This window comes from Sarcophilus harrisii, chromosome X (genome assembly GCF_902635505.1).
Source record: "Sarcophilus harrisii chromosome X, mSarHar1.11, whole genome shotgun sequence".
Taxonomy (NCBI): Eukaryota; Metazoa; Chordata; class Mammalia; order Dasyuromorphia; family Dasyuridae; genus Sarcophilus; species Sarcophilus harrisii.
The window spans coordinates 78,019,199-78,034,097 of NC_045432.1; the positions used below are offsets into that span (position 1 = coordinate 78,019,199).

Below are 14,899 nucleotides of genomic sequence, written 5' to 3' on the forward strand. Positions count from 1 at the left end.
TTGGCGTATCTTGGAGCATCCCCTCCCCCGCACTCTCTGACCACCAGGGCTCCCAACTCCTTACCAGATCGCCCCCAGTTCTCCTCCTTCTCCCAACCAGTTGAGGCCTCAGTGGCATCCAGCCCCGAGGGGAGTCCTGGCGAACCCTCCCACCCCAGAACCAAGGCCACATGGCCTAATGCCCCATCTCAGCCTCCCAATGCATGCTGGTTAAATCTCCATGAAGTACAGTGTCTCCAAGCCAGCAGAGCCCGGGCCCAGTCCCACACCCGACCCCTACTGGCTCTGGCACCTTCCACTGATGTTCTAAGCAACTGATCCTGAGCGGCGACACGGTGGGCAGCCCTTGCTGAGCCCAGGTCCAGCCCCATGTCTTCCTGTACTTGCCCGAGTAGGAGCTATCCACCAGCACCCCGCCCCAGCCTCAAGCTGACCCCCAGACCCAGGGCCAGAAGAGGCAGCTTACCATTGCTCTTTGAGGAAGGTGAATTAACTAGCACAGGGTGCCAGGCCTAGATTGGGGAAGACAAGTCTTCCCAAGTTCAAATCCAGCCTCAGACACCGACTAGCCGTGTGACCCCGGGCAAGTCCCTTCAGGTTTATCTCAGTTTCATTGGACAAGGACATAACCAACCACCCCAGAGATGACAAAGTCATGATACACCCCAAGTAGAACACAGCCAGAGTCTAGAAGCCATTAAGGAAAATCTCCAGGGGGCACAAGAACCTCAGTTACTTACTTTGGGTGGGAAGAGGATGGGGGGAGGGCAGGCACTGGACTAAGTGCTTTCCAAACACTTTCTTGGGACTCCACCCCCCACCCTAAACTCCAAGGCCAGTCCGGGACAAACACCGACACCGGGAGGAGTTTGCCACTGTGGCTCCAAGGCCAGCAGCCCTGCCGGCAAGGGGCCCACGCGCACAGACCTGGAGGTGCACAAAGATACCACATGGGTGAACTTGCAACTTTTATTGAACTTAGACTACAGAGGGGACGGGTCCTAACTTACAACTACTGTGCACAAAACATGTAAAACACTGCTTCTTGTGCTTTGGAATCACCACTTTCGTGGGGCACTCGGAGTGTGCACTCTCCTAGTCCAGGAAACTTCCAGAAGCAGAAGCAGAGGCAGAGGCACAGGCTTCGGCCTCGCCATCAGCGTCGGCGTCGGCGTCAGCCGAAGCCGAAGCGGAAGCGGAAGCGGAAGCGGAGGCCGAAGCCGAAGCGGAGGTTGAGGCAGCGGCCGCGGCCTCCTCCCGAAGGGCTTCGTTGTACTGGACCGCCCAGCTACGAGGGTCCCTCTTTTGGATCTAGGAGAAAGCAGAGTTGGTCACCCGTTAGAAACCAGGGAGCTCAGCAGTAACAGGGTGCCCCGTCCTTCAGGCCCAGGGGGCGAGCAGCCCTCCCCACACCTCACCCCACCCTTGCTACTACCTTAGCCACGAAGCGAAGGACCTGCATCTTGCTGGTCTCCAGGAAAGCTCGGGGTCCCCAGAGGAACTCATACTCCTCAGGATCAGTGTAGGGAATCCGGTTGTACTCCAAATACCTTGGGGATGAGGGAAAAGAGTCCTCATCTCCAAGTTTGGCCTTCGCCCTCCCCCAGACCCCCGGGAGTCACCACCTTGCCCTCCGCGACTCCATCCGGGGTCAGGCCTTTTCCCAAGCCCGACCCAGATGCCACCTGCAACCTCGAGCTCTCGGGAGCGACGAGGCTAAATATGTGCGGTCAACTGAGAGACAGTGAGGCAAAGGCTTCTGCCTCCCTGTGATTGAAGGACCTCTTGGGTTTGCTGTGTGGTGTGTGGTAAACAGCCTGGCCACGCTCTCTGCCGACTGCTCTGATCACACCACTCCTGCCAGCCCGGGGGCCGGAGGGATTTCTGCGCAAGCGGAAGGTGGCTCGTAACAGAGGGATGGTCACGGAAACCAAGGAGCCGATAATGGCTCACGCTCCGGCATTTACAAAGCACTTCACTTACAGCTACTACGTGAGGAAGACAACAAGGGTTACTATTAACGTCCAACAACCCAGACACGGAGGGAACGCCGTCTGGGGGGGGCTGAGCTCTCGGGGCCAGGAGGGCAAAAGGGGCCGAGCCCAAAGCAAGCTCCTCCGACCTAAAGCTCGGCACCACGGGGCTCTGGGAGGGCCTGCTCGGGAGGCACCGACTCACCTCTGGTGGACAAACTCGTCAGTGACCAGCTTCTTCACATCCCCGAAGAGAGGATGCTTTTTGCTAAAGAAACAAGGAAAAAGCATGTTAGCTGACGCAAAGGAATCTGGGAAGTATTTCTAGACCCTTGAGAGTGCAGGACATGCCGACCCCAAGGAGAAGCCTCGGGAGGCTCTGGTCAATGTCCCAAAGCATCCAAAGGACAGCAGCAGTAGCTGCTGCTGCTGCTGGCTAGTCACTTCAGTGACTAGTCCTACTCTTTACGACCCCATTGGGGGTTTTCTTGGCAGAGATACAGAATGGGTTGCCATTTCCTTCTCCAGATAATTTTACAGATGAGTAAACTGAGGTAAGCAGGCTTCAGTGACTTACCTAGGGTGTCATACAGCTAGTAAGTGTCTCAGGCTGGCTTTGAACTCAAGGCTTCCTGACTCCTAGCCCAGGGCTCTAGCCACCCTGAAGGATTGCTACAGAGTTTGAAAAATGGAGGTTTATTCTGCTGGGATCCCCGGAGCAGAACCAGGAGAAGCAGGTGACCATCCCAGGGGGTCAACTGACCTTCAGAGACTAGCAGATGTCTCACGGTAGAATAGCCTAACTCAGGGGCAGCAACAGAAATGGCTTCAGAATGTTCTCCTCACCCTGGGAGGGCCCGTGCCATGAGTAAGATTTACTCCTATGAGATCATCACGAATGGGGATTTGGAGCTGTATGTGAATGTCTTCTCTCTCAATCAGCCATGTCATCCTGCTTGAAGACCTTTGGCAAGGGGGAGCCTACTGGATGCTGGGACAGCCTTTCTCAGGGTCTGCACTAACCATTAGCTTTAAAATGTCTCTCTGGCTTCTTCCCATTGCCCCTGGATCTCGAAATGAGTCAAGACTCTGCTGAGCTCACCTAGTCTGAAGCCAATCCTAAAGAATTCCTTTTATTCCCCTAGCCCACCCCACTTAGCAAAAACTCCCCTGTGATGGCCCTTCCAGCTTTAGACCCCAGGTCATGATCCGAGGCCAGACACAAGGGAAAAGTTCTGTCTACGGCAAAGCATTAACAACCATACTCTTGGTGGCAGGAAAAGACCGAAGAAACTAGAGTGTGGGAATGGAATGAAACGTTATTCTCTAAGAAAACAAATAGGAACAGTTTTTAAATGTGAAGCCTTCTCAGAGTCTTAGTTTCTCCATCTACAAAATGGGAAGATCAAATACTTGCATCTCCCACTTCACAAGACTAGGGGAGAGGAAGCACAGATGCAATGGGCCTTGTGGTCCCGGGATTCTAGGAAGACACCAGGACTGCATTTCATTCTTCCTTCTGTGTGTCCCGGCCTTCTCAGCACAGCTAAAGGGATCTGAGCTTAGGGAAGAACGGCCAGTGTCGGGCGCTTTCGCCACGATTCCTAGCACTACCGGAAACACGTCAGCCTGCCTGCCAGTCTGGTGGGGTCTGGGAGAATGACCAAGCCCATCTTTGGAGGAGGGGGAGGGATGGCTGAGAAAAAAGAAAGGAAAGCATTCCATTGCTACACCATACTCTGGGTTAAGTCGCATCTTCCTGAGCATGTCCCAAACCATACCTGGTAAAGAGAGAGAGAAAGGAGAAAGGGAGTCAGTGAGTGGCCGATCGCTTCCTTTACACCCCATTCGGTCTCCCTCCCACAGGGGAAGATTGGGGTACTCACCCTCCTTGGCAGAGTTCCCCTTCATGAAAATCAGGCTCAGGATCACCATCAGAAGTCCCATCTTTGCTGTATCATGTTTTCTGGAGGACAAAAGAAGACTATCACCTTCATGCAAGGCTGATTCCTAAGGGGAGCTGGGAGACCCAGGGAATCAAACAGACGCGCCCCTGCCCCCCATCATCTTCCCTCTAAGACCTCTGGGCTGAAACCTAGTCCTCACGTCTCCTAAGCACCAGCTGTGCCAATTCGCTCGTGGGCCTCCACTGTGAAGTGTGGGGACCGAGCTAGACTCAATCGCCTGGTGTCCCTTTCAGCTCTAAAACACCTTTTCTAGATTCTGCTTCCCATGGCCAACTGACTTCTCTTCCCGGGATGGCATCAAGTGGGAGCAGTGAGCCCTAGAGTACTCCTGAGGGACTTCTCGGTTACAAAGGCCAGGTCCGGGTTCCTCATACAAAACCCGGTTTCTCATTTGGTCCCTGATTGGGCCGGTTGGCAGCCAGTGTAGTGTCATGAGCTAGAGGAAGGGGAGGTCACAGGACTCTGGAGCGGGAAGGAGGGAAATGACATCAGATTCTCTCCCTTCTTACGGTCTCGGAGCGTCATCTTCCAGGGGCTCCAGCTTGTTCAGGAGCACATAAGCAGGAGCCTTATCATCGATCTCCTTCAGCTCTAACCCAAACACCTGGCGAGGGAGAGAGAGGGGAGAGGCTCAGCAAGAGGGAGCTCAACAGCATTCAGCAAACCCCAGGCAGAGAACGACACAAGTTGGGGTTTGTGGAAATCGATTCCCACGACTAGAGGAGCCTCGGAGGCTGGGACAGAGATGGGAAAAGAGAAAGTGCAAAATACAGGTGGGTGGAGTTCAGGGGCAGGATGGCAGCAGGAGAGGACACAGACCCGGACTACACAGCTGCAGGTTTTATGAGGAATCTGGGCAAATGAGCAAAGAAAAAGTGCAACACCGGCTGGAAATGCTAATGAGGGGGAGGCTGGGCAGCCACGAGGACAAGAGTCCGAGGCTCTAGGCCCAGCACACACAAAATGAGGGCGCATTGCACTGGATCTTTCCCAGCTATCATCTGATGATTCAGCAGCACCCACTGACCTGCTCCAACATCTGACCAGCTCGATTGATGATCTCTGTGGTCATGTCCTTGTATTCCTTAATAACAGTATTCACAATATCTATGGAGGACAAGCAATAGTCACAGCTCCAACTTTCTTCACCCCCAAATGGGATGGGCCCCGGGGCCCTTCCCGTGGACTCCTCATTCTTGGCCTCTGTCCAGTACTGGACACGGAGTGATCACTTGCTGCTGCTTGGGGCATCTTTCCTACTTCCCGCACAACCTGTCTGGCCCTTCTCGAACTTTTTTCTTTACTGGATCTTCAAAAGAGGCGCTCCACAGGCAAAAGGGTGGGGAGCTCTGCCCTGCAACTCTGAGACTAAGGGGTAAGATGAGGTAACAGAGAAAGTCTAAAACTCCTGGGCTCAAGTCTGATGGGGACAGGAAGAAAGCTGACTCGGGGCACAGCTGGGAAAGGCGGGCTCCCCGGGGCAGAGCGGAGAGGGAGCAGCCACTTACCAGTTCGGTGAATGGGCAATTTTGTCTGATCCTTCACTAGCAGGTAATGGACCACCTCACAGGCCTGGGGAGAGAATGTAGGGTTAGAGCTGGAGAGAGACAGGAGGCTGAGACTATCGGAGCAAGGTGAAGGGAAGGAGAATCAAGCTGACAAAGCACCCAAAAAACGCCCAAAAGATTATAAAGACAGCAGGGTGACAGACAAGGTGAGGTAGAAGAAAACTGAGCTCTTACCTTCTTTTTTTTTTTTTTTTTTTTTTTAGAAAATGGATTTCTTCAGCATTTTCTGGTTTTTCCCCAGTTACACTTAAAACAATATTTACATTTGTTTTTAAAATGTTGAGTTCCAGATTCTCTCCCTTAACCCCACCTTCACCCCTATTAAAAAAGCTCATGTGAAGTTACAGAAAACAGTTTCAGAAAGGTCATGTTGTGACAGAAAACATCTCCCTCTCCCCACCCCATCCCCCCAAAAACTCTCAAGAAAAATAAAGTAAAACAAGAGCCATACCTTCTTTTCCAGCCTGGAATGAGATCTGTGGGGCAGGCTTCCCAAACCTGTCCTAGGCACCTCTTCCTCTTCCTCCTCTTCCTCCTCCCTGCGGCTGGGTCTGCGGACTTCATCCCTTTCTTCATCGTCGCTGTTAGACTTCTCCACCTGCAGTGGCAGGAAGAAAGAAGGGAGAGGGGCTTCCCTTAGGAGGTGTGGGCCCCAAATCCAGGAAGCTATTCCTGCCTAAGGGGCGTCAAGAGCTGGGGAGAACCTCCGGGGTCGGGTTGTAAGGCTGCTTCTATGATACAAAGAGGGCATCCTCTGCTCTGGGGGCAGGAAAAAACAAAGCAGGGGAAGAGGGCTCTGCAGGGACTTGGGTGCCAGGAAGGGTAGCAGCAGACTGACCTCGAGAGGAACGTGCACTGTCCTTCTGCGGGCTCCTCTCTTCTTTCTGGGCGACTTTTTCCCCACAGCCGCATCTTGATCCTGAAAAGCACTATTGCCCCCCAAGCCCACGGTCTACTTAGGATCCCTCACAGACACACCCCCTTTTAAAGGCCACCTCGCTAGCCACGACTGGGCCACTAGGTGGCTCACTAAGCCCATCCCTGTGCCCAGTCGTCCCCACTTAGGGGAACGAGCCCCCCACCAGATCCCGGCCGCCCTGCCTCCCTCCCCAGCTTCCCCCTCCTCCCGAAGCTCCCATAACAATCAGACTCCCCTCGGCCTGGCGGCCCCCCCCCCCCCTCGCCCGCTTTCTCATCACTGGTGCCTCTTTCATAAGCCAGCAAACCTTAACGCTACCTGCTTCTCAGGGCCTGGCTCCCTCTACAGGGCCGTCGGCTACGGAACCTGCCTCGCCCAAGCCCGCCCCCAGCCAAGAAGATGGAGGACGGAGCCTCGCTCCATTGCCCATTCTCACCCACTCCAACCCAAGTCCTCACCAAGCGCCCCCCCTCCCCCCGCCCCGAATTTTCCTGGCTTCCACGGACCGAGTGCTCCTTCGGGTAGCTATCGACCTTCGCTCCTACAGCGAGCCCCGCTGTAGCCCAAGTTCTCTTCTCCCCCTTCCAGGAGCTTCCCCAGATCTGAATCCTCCCCTCCCCCACCGTAGCCGGCACCTTCCCCTCCTTCCGGGAGCTTCCACGGGCCAAAGAGCACTGCCCACCCTTCGCCTACGCCTCCCCCCGAAAATCGGCTGAGCCCCCTCCCCTCAGTAGCCGGTGAAGGTTCCCCCCCCAGCCCCACTCCCTTCGATGATGCCCCCCATCCCCATCGGCCGCCCCGTCCCCTCAATGCTGGCGAGTCCCCCTCCCCAACCTCAGCCTCCCCGCCCGTCTCTGCTCACCTGGCTCCGGCCACCCCGAGGCCGAGGTGGAAGGGCCCTCGTCCAGGCCGCCAGCGGCCTCGGCTCCGCAGGCCCTGGAGCGCAGCAGTGAGCGAGGCAGGCCGGCCGCAGGCGGGGAGGGCTGCTACCGCCAGCGCCCGGAGCCCGCCGCTCGCCCCGCCTCCTCGGCAGCCTCTCGCAGCTCCCTCGGCTCTGGCCCCGCCCGCGCGGGCGGCCCCGGCCGCCCGCCCATGGGCTGCCGGGGGCGGGCCCCGAGCGCCACGTTTGGATTGCCGCTCATGGTTCGGGGCGCCTCGGGGAAGAGAGGCTGGGCGGGGGCGGCGACCGCTTTGCGCTCCCTGCGCCTCTGGCCGCCCTCGCTCGCCTCGCTGCTGCCCTCGCTCTCCTCGCTCTCCCTGGGCTGCTGACCTCCCCACGCGTCTGGGCACGGACTGCGGAGGAGAAGAGAGACACGGCGCGTGCGCCGCTGCGCCCACCGGAAAACCCCGACCGCGGGAGGGGAGGGGGGCGCGTGCGCGGTCCCACTCGACTCACGTGCCGGCGGCCCCCCAGCCACGCGAGGCGGGGGAGCTCGCACCCACGGGGCCGCGCCCCCTCCCAAACGCCCTCCCCAGTCAGGGACTCGCCCCCCCCACTCAGCAGCCCCACTTAGCGCGAGGGGCCCGACTCGGCACTTACCTGGAGGCGGCCGCTGCCTCGGCAGCCTCAGTCTCTCCAACGGCCCCGGCACAGGCGCCTTCCTCCTGGAAGGAGCCCTCCTCCGGAGCAGACCCGGCCCCCGGCCCGGGGGTGGGGGTGGGGCTGGAGCTGGAGCTGCCGAACTGCGGGGGGGCTCCCTCTGGGGCCCAGCGAGGCCAGCGGGTGCGAGAGCGGCCTCGCTGCTGCCGCCACTAGACTCGCCCTGCAGGTCGGTGAGGGTGCCCAGCCGGTGCCAGGCATCCATCATGGCCTCCATGTCCTCTCCTCGGCTCTGAGGGCCGCCGCCTCGGGCCGACCCTCTTCGGGGCTGCTTGGCTGCCATCTCTTCCTTTGCGACGCTGTCTCACAACTGAGGGCACACACATACGAGGGCTATTATAAGTCTGGCAGTGCCCAATAGGGGCAGACGACGTCAGCACTAAAAATCATGGTAGGGTCAACTCCCCTCCAGGTGCCAGATGGGACTAGCTCTCCTTGCATAGGCTGACCCGAGGTAGGGCCTCCTCAGTGCCCTCCCAATGCCCTTGACCGGCTTCATGGGCAGTCCCCAGCACCTGAGACACAAGAGGTCATCACCGGGTTCCTCCACTGGAAACCCTTGGGGCAGGGAAGCCTACTCCTCCTTACTGGTCAGTTGAGTTTACTCCAGATGCACCCGAGTCCAATGTATTCTATTGATTCCGGTCAATTCAGCCCAGGTCCCTTCTGTCTCAGTCCATCAGGACCCTGCTATACCCCATGCAGGTGGGTCCACTCCTGCCTCTTAGCTATGGCCCCTTCAAGAGCTGGCTCTGGAGAGACCTGATCACTCACCCTAATTTCTCTTTGCCAAGAGGAGGTGGGGGAGAGAAGGTCTCCATCCCAACAACCCTTTCCAGTCATTTTGGCTAATTCAAGTCTGTCAATACAACTGCCAGATGCCTATTCCTAAAGCATAGCTCCCTGTTCAGGGTGCCCCGAATGCACACTTCTCTACCTGATACCTTCCAGGGGTTCCCTCTCACGTGATCTATGTGAAAACCAGACTGGTCTCTTTGCTTTTCAGAGTATGAGACACTTGAGCTTTCCTCTCAAGCTGCCCAGCCCCCCATGCCTGACAAGTGCTACCTCTTGGAACCCCTAACTCCCCTCAGAGATCGGCCCATACCCACATCCTGAAAGGACCTTTTCTTGATTTCCCCTTTTGTGAATTTCCGAATCGTCCCCCACCCCCTCCAAATCACCTTAAATTCATTTGCTTTCCATCTTGCATTCCCTCATATGTGAAAGTGTGGAAGTGTCCTAGAACAATGAAATTCCCTTGAGGGCAAGAACTGTCCTGTATTTATATTTTGAATCCCCAGTGCCCGGCACAGAGTAGATAATAAATTCCTGTTCAATTGATTGGCTTCGATTTAACCGAGTTCAGTGGAATTCAGTTCAATTCATTGAACAGGAGGGAGTCAAGAAATCATTGTCCTTGCTGGTCAGTCATTTCGATTGTGTCTGGTTCTTTGTGACCCTATTGGACTTTTCTTGGCAAAGATCCTGGACTAGTTGGCCATTTCCTTCTCCAGAACTGAGACAAACAAGGTGAAGTGACTTGACCAGGATCACACAGCTAGGAAGTGTCTGAGGTTGGATTTCAATTCAGGTCTTCCTGATTCCAGATTTGGCCCTAGCTACAGGAGATTCAGGATACCTGCTTTTGAATTCTACCTCCAACACTTCCGATAACCTGTGTGACCATGGGAAGGTCACAAACTATCTGTGAAGTGGGAGGGTCAAAATATCTTGGATAAATCTCATCAGTGGGTGGAAAAGTGACCCTTCTATCCCATATCATTGGGAAGAACTTCCAAATCAATGAGATTGCAGGCCCCATTGACTATCTGTTATTATTATTCTGAATTTCAAGTGAATTCCCTGTCACCCATGGTTGCAGCAGCCCTCTGTAAGCCAAATGCTCAGTGTTTTCCCCTTTGTTTTCTTGCTATTTCTAGGCACCGGGGAGAAGGGAAAACTCGGGGAGCAGGGAGTCCCAAGGCCGGGACTCCTCGTCTAAGTTGTTGCTTGCAATTGTTTCATATAGTGCCATAGCAGGAGACTTCAAAACGGTCACCGGATTTATAGAAAACAGACTAAAAGATGCTAGAGCGTAAGCAGGAGAAACACGCCGGCTGTGCCAAAGACAGCCAGCCCTCCGGCCGACGTTCTGGACAGCACCGGCCCCTGAAGGAAGATGAGGGAGACGGCTCTTGCCCAAACCTCCAAGGACCATCCCCTTATTACTCACCGGCCTCAAGCTGCAGCCGGCAATCAGCCGGGAAGCAGATGCCATTCTAATAGGAGCCAGGCTCCTGAGTGCCACCTGCCATGGGATGGCAAGGTTCTCTTTGCTTTCACTTTGTGACTGCGATCTGGAATTGCTCTTCTCCACAAAAGGCTATCGTATGACTGTTCCTTTGCCAAAAGTGAAATTGAGAATAAAGATCTTAACAGGGATTTAGGACTTTAGCTCACTCGAGGAATGGCTGGACTTCAGCCAACTGGGAATATTCATGTTATCTTTTCTTTTCCGTTCCATCCAGGAAATATAATCAAATATAGCATCCTTTTAGGTGGCCAGAAGGTGCAGTGGAGATAAGATAGGAACCCCATGAGATAGATATTTTGGTAAATTATGATTTGGGAATATTTTTTTACCTATTAAAAAAAAAAAAACCCAAACTCAGCGAGGAGTTCAAGAGAAGTTTAGGAGCCAGGGGACCCTGCTAAGCAATGTCTGTGTGCTTGCAAAATGACCGGAGCTGATAGCTCAGACAGATTTTATCGGGGAGTACTTAGACCCGTGTATCTTAGGAAGCACATGGGCATCTCTTAGCCTTGTCCTAGCCAGTTGGTTTTAGTTTCTAGTACAGAAGAGTACAAAGAGCAGAGACTGTTGTGGAAAGGAGAAAATTCAGTTCTATGGGAACAGCAGTAAAATTCTATTTAATTCAGTTTAATTCCACTTTCAAATCATTTGTGTTTAACTGAACAAGGAGGCACTAACAAATGGTAACTACTCAAGCTGTGACTCTCAAGTCTCATAAAGTGTCTGGTATAAGAGAAGTCCCATCAAAATGCCCAAACCACAATTGTATGTTCTACTCCCCTCCCCCAAAATAGTACCTCATATCCCAGGGCCACATAGGCAGCCAAGAGCCTTCTCCAAGGCAAAAGGCATACAGCATTTGCCATCCACACAAACCCTCAGAGTACCGGACTTGCAAGAGAAAGCCAGTAGCATTGCAACCCTAGACTTGGGCTCGGGCAATCCTGAAGGGGAAGCCCCAGTAACAAGCATCACTGACCTAAGAACAAGACTTGGATCCATAGGGAAAACTTTACAAAGGTTTGAAGATTTGAAGGTCCCCCAGACTTCTGCCCTGGCCACATCTTGTCTAAAATTCTGGGAACCACATTGAAGGAAGGATACTGAAAAGTTGGAGCACATCATTAACAAGGTGGACTACTAGGGTGCTGAGAAGACCGGATGGAGACCATGCTGTAGCATCAGTGCTTAGTCTGGGGAGAAGAACAGGGAAGAGGTGGAGTGGAGCCGCCCACTATTTTAACTATTTGAAATGTCATCCTTTGGAAAAGAGATTATCCTTTTTCTACTTGGCCCCAGAGGACAAAATTAGGACCCAAAAGGGTTAAAAGCTGCAAGGAGGCAGATTTCGGTCCATGATAAGGACAAAATATCTAAAATTTCATGCTATTTCAAGTTGGAAGGGAATGCTTTCACTCACTGGAGGTCTCCAAATCAGGGCTGCCCACTTATTGGGATGTTCATACACAATGATTTCACTAAGGTCTCTTCTACCTCTCCCCCCAAAAAAGTCAAACAGTTGTCCTGAGCTGGAACACCTCCACTTCTTGACCCTCAAGCAGAAGCCTTATCTGATCCCAATTATAGTCCAAACTGCCACAACCTTAACAAGTTTTCCCTGAATGATCCAGTCCAGAGCAATCGCTGTCTTCTCTGAGTTACCCAAGAATTGCCCTAAATTCGAGGGGGTAGGGGTTCAAGAAATAAAGGTTTGAATCTTGTCTCTATCACTGACTGAAGGTCAGGACTGCCTCCTTCTCCTCTCTTCCCCCCCCCCCAATATAGGCAAATCTGTTGCTATCTCTGCAATAAAGTAGCTGCTCATCCATTGGGAGTGATACGATGATGAAATAAGCTAGGATAATGAGAAATTCAGGGAAACACGCAAGACGTGTGCAATGATACAGAATGAGGGAAATAGAACTGAACAAAATGGTATACACACGATTTCCAAAATATAGATCAAAAGAACAAGAAAGTGGAGCTGGGCTTCCCCCAAAAGAGACTTTCCCTCTTTCATTGGAGAGGTGGGAGCCCATGGATGCAGAGTACATGCTGTCAGACATGTACCAGCTTTGATTTGGTTTTGCTGAAATAATCTTTTACATCATTATTGTAAGGGGAAACTTCCTGAGGAGGGAATAAGGCAAGGAAGGAAGTATTTGGAGACGATAATGATGTAAAATCAAAAATGGCCAATAATGAAGGGAGCCAAAACCAAATCATCAGAAATGATTCTAACAGTCTATTAAGGTAAATTCTACCAATACGACAACATGCACAAAATGTACGGGGTGCAGCTAACCCAGTTGGGAGAGGAAAATTTCTATTCCTGAAACCCCCATGCTAATTAAAGGGTAAAAAGGAGGACCAAAGAAGTGAGAGTGCAATTGTGTTAAAGAAGCAAATTAATCTAAAAAATATGATTTTGAAAATGAAAGCATAGAAGATGTTTTGGGACATTAAATTAATAAAAACAGAATTGGTTTTGAAGATGTAAACATTGGTTAGCTATATGCTCATTTGAGTTTTTTTAAAAGACAGCAAAATCAAAATTGCAAAGGGGAATTCTCAACAAGTAGAAAATAGAGAAATGAGCAAAATAATATAGATATATAAAATAATATAGCTATATAAAAAAGGAGTAGCTCCTATTGAAAGAGTACTTTCACATTGGCAAAAAGCTTTCCCTGCTTTAGCTCATTTAAACCTCGAAAGAGGTATTCTTCAGGCTTTTACCAAAGTACCCAAAGGGTGAGTCTGGGCACCGGCTTCGGAAACCCCGGGTCAGGTCCTTTCTGATTTCAACTTGATCTCCGAAAAAGAACAAGTAGCAAACGAGGACTTTGGACTGGGAAAAGCGAACATTTTGTGCACAGAGAACTGTAGCAAGCACTTAAAGAACAAGTCTGCATTATGCTGCTTAAGGATTTTCAAATCAGGAAGGGGAAGGCTGTCTCCTAAAGTGTTTTTATTTTTTGAGACCAACCTAGCCCTGATTCTCACAGAAAGAATGATGAAGCATGGGAAGAGCCCTCTAGAAGGAATATCACCTATGGCATCCTTGCCAGATTATGCAAGAAAATACTGGTAAAAGATTCTTGTAACAAGTGCAACTTATTTTTCATTACAACCAAGTCAGATTTATGCTGGGAGCACAAGGGTGGTCTGTTATCAGGAAGAGAGTGAGCAGGATCGAAAACATTATGAACAAAACAACAACGACAACTTGAATGGATTTGGAAAAAGTCTCCTGAAAGACAGCTGTCTTTTATGTTAAAAACAAGATAACGTGTAGGAAGGAAAAAGGACCTTTGTGTAATAGGGTTATTGCTATAGCAGGATAGAGGAATCATCGTCATCATAAGGAGCCCCCCCCAGCAACAGCAAGAGCTCCCCTTACTGCAGTGGGGACTAGATAGGATGGATTTTCTCTCCATTTTATTAGACTGCAGGCCACTGAGTCTGGCAAGCTAATGGTTTCTAGCTGTTCACCTCCCACCCTCCCACCCCTTCTCCCTTCTCCAAGGCCGGTGTTCCCATTGTAATCTGCACACGCAAAGCCGGACCAACTGCCTTGAGACTGGGAGATTGCAGAGCCAAGGGTACAAGCCACAGATTGCTTCATTTTCCCAAAACTCCCTCTGAGAAGCTCATTCCTCTTCTCTGAAAGCTCTGAACTCCCCAAGCTTACCATAAAAACTCCCAGATCCCAAGTTGGGCTTTCAAGGTTCTCCACGCTCTGAGTCTTAAAGTACCTTTCCGGCTAATCACCCGTTATCTTAATGGTCACATCTTACCCCCTCCAACGTCCCCAGTTACTTACTGTTAGCTGAGCCCGCTCTCGGCCTCCTCCCTTCACCGGTGCTAGAGCTCCTTCAGAGGACCCTCTCACTGGTGGAGGACAGAAGACAATGGCAGGGAGGGGGTAGGCGGGCCTTTGCTAAACTTGGGAGATTTGGAGAGGACTCACATGATGGGGGTGGGGAGCCTCAGTGGACAGACAGCTAAAAACAGCACAGAGCAGAGGGAGCCCCGGGGTGGGGGTGGGGGGGAAGAGTAGGGGGGCCGGGGAGGGAGAGGTCACTTGTGCAAAGAGAACAGGACATTGAGAGAAACCCAGAGGACATCTAGTTCCACCTGGACCTCCTCTGGGACATCTCTGAGCTCACCTCCAGAAACATTGTGCTTTGAGGCAGCTGGGGTGTGAAAGCGCTCGCTCCCTCTTGTTTATCCTTCCTTTGGGAAGAGAACCTTGACATGGGGGACATATTCCGGGCGTGCAAGTGAGCTGGATTTGAGGGAGAGAGTCTGGCTCTCTCCTCCGGAGCCACCTGGATCCAGAGGCCAGAGAGAGATCAGGACTACTGGACATGGCCTTGGATGTGTGTGTGTGGGGGGAAGCCTTGGCCTTTGTAAGCCAAGGTCCTCAGCGGGTCTCTGTCTGCCTGAGGCAACGCCCAAGCAGTTCGCTTCATCTCTCCCTGACACTGACCAGAAAGAGCCAGCTCTTGTAGCAAAGGGTTGCGTGGCTTTGCGTGCTGAGTTTGCCACT

General features: G+C 52.5%; 1 protein-coding gene, 1 long non-coding RNA gene and 1 other non-coding gene across 3 annotated transcripts; all 3 read right to left on the reverse strand.

Moving 5' to 3' along the window:
* Positions 1 to 955: 955 nt before the first annotated feature.
* Positions 956 to 14,599, reverse strand: LOC100935086 (melanoma-associated antigen D2). Its single transcript, XM_031945246.1, is given in 15 exon segments — positions 956 to 1,311; positions 1,436 to 1,550; positions 2,179 to 2,241; positions 3,712 to 3,754; positions 3,860 to 3,939; positions 4,450 to 4,544; positions 4,968 to 5,047; positions 5,449 to 5,512; positions 5,960 to 6,106; positions 6,347 to 6,460; positions 7,312 to 7,720; positions 7,968 to 8,175; positions 8,178 to 8,337; positions 14,171 to 14,238; positions 14,517 to 14,599. Coding segments are annotated over 13 exon segments (1,767 nt in total). The 5' UTR covers positions 8,311 to 8,337; positions 14,171 to 14,238; positions 14,517 to 14,599; the 3' UTR covers positions 956 to 1,095.
* On the reverse strand, positions 1,721 to 1,855 carry LOC111721645. The gene has a single exon (XR_002770737.1). It is a non-coding gene; the product is annotated as a small nucleolar RNA SNORA11 (small nucleolar RNA).
* On the reverse strand, positions 2,551 to 3,705 carry LOC116420397. The gene is made up of 2 exons (XR_004230702.1): positions 2,737 to 3,705; positions 2,551 to 2,645 (listed from the first exon to the last, which is right to left on the reverse strand). It is a non-coding gene; the product is annotated as an uncharacterized LOC116420397 (long non-coding RNA).
* Positions 14,600 to 14,899: the final 300 nt, after the last annotated feature.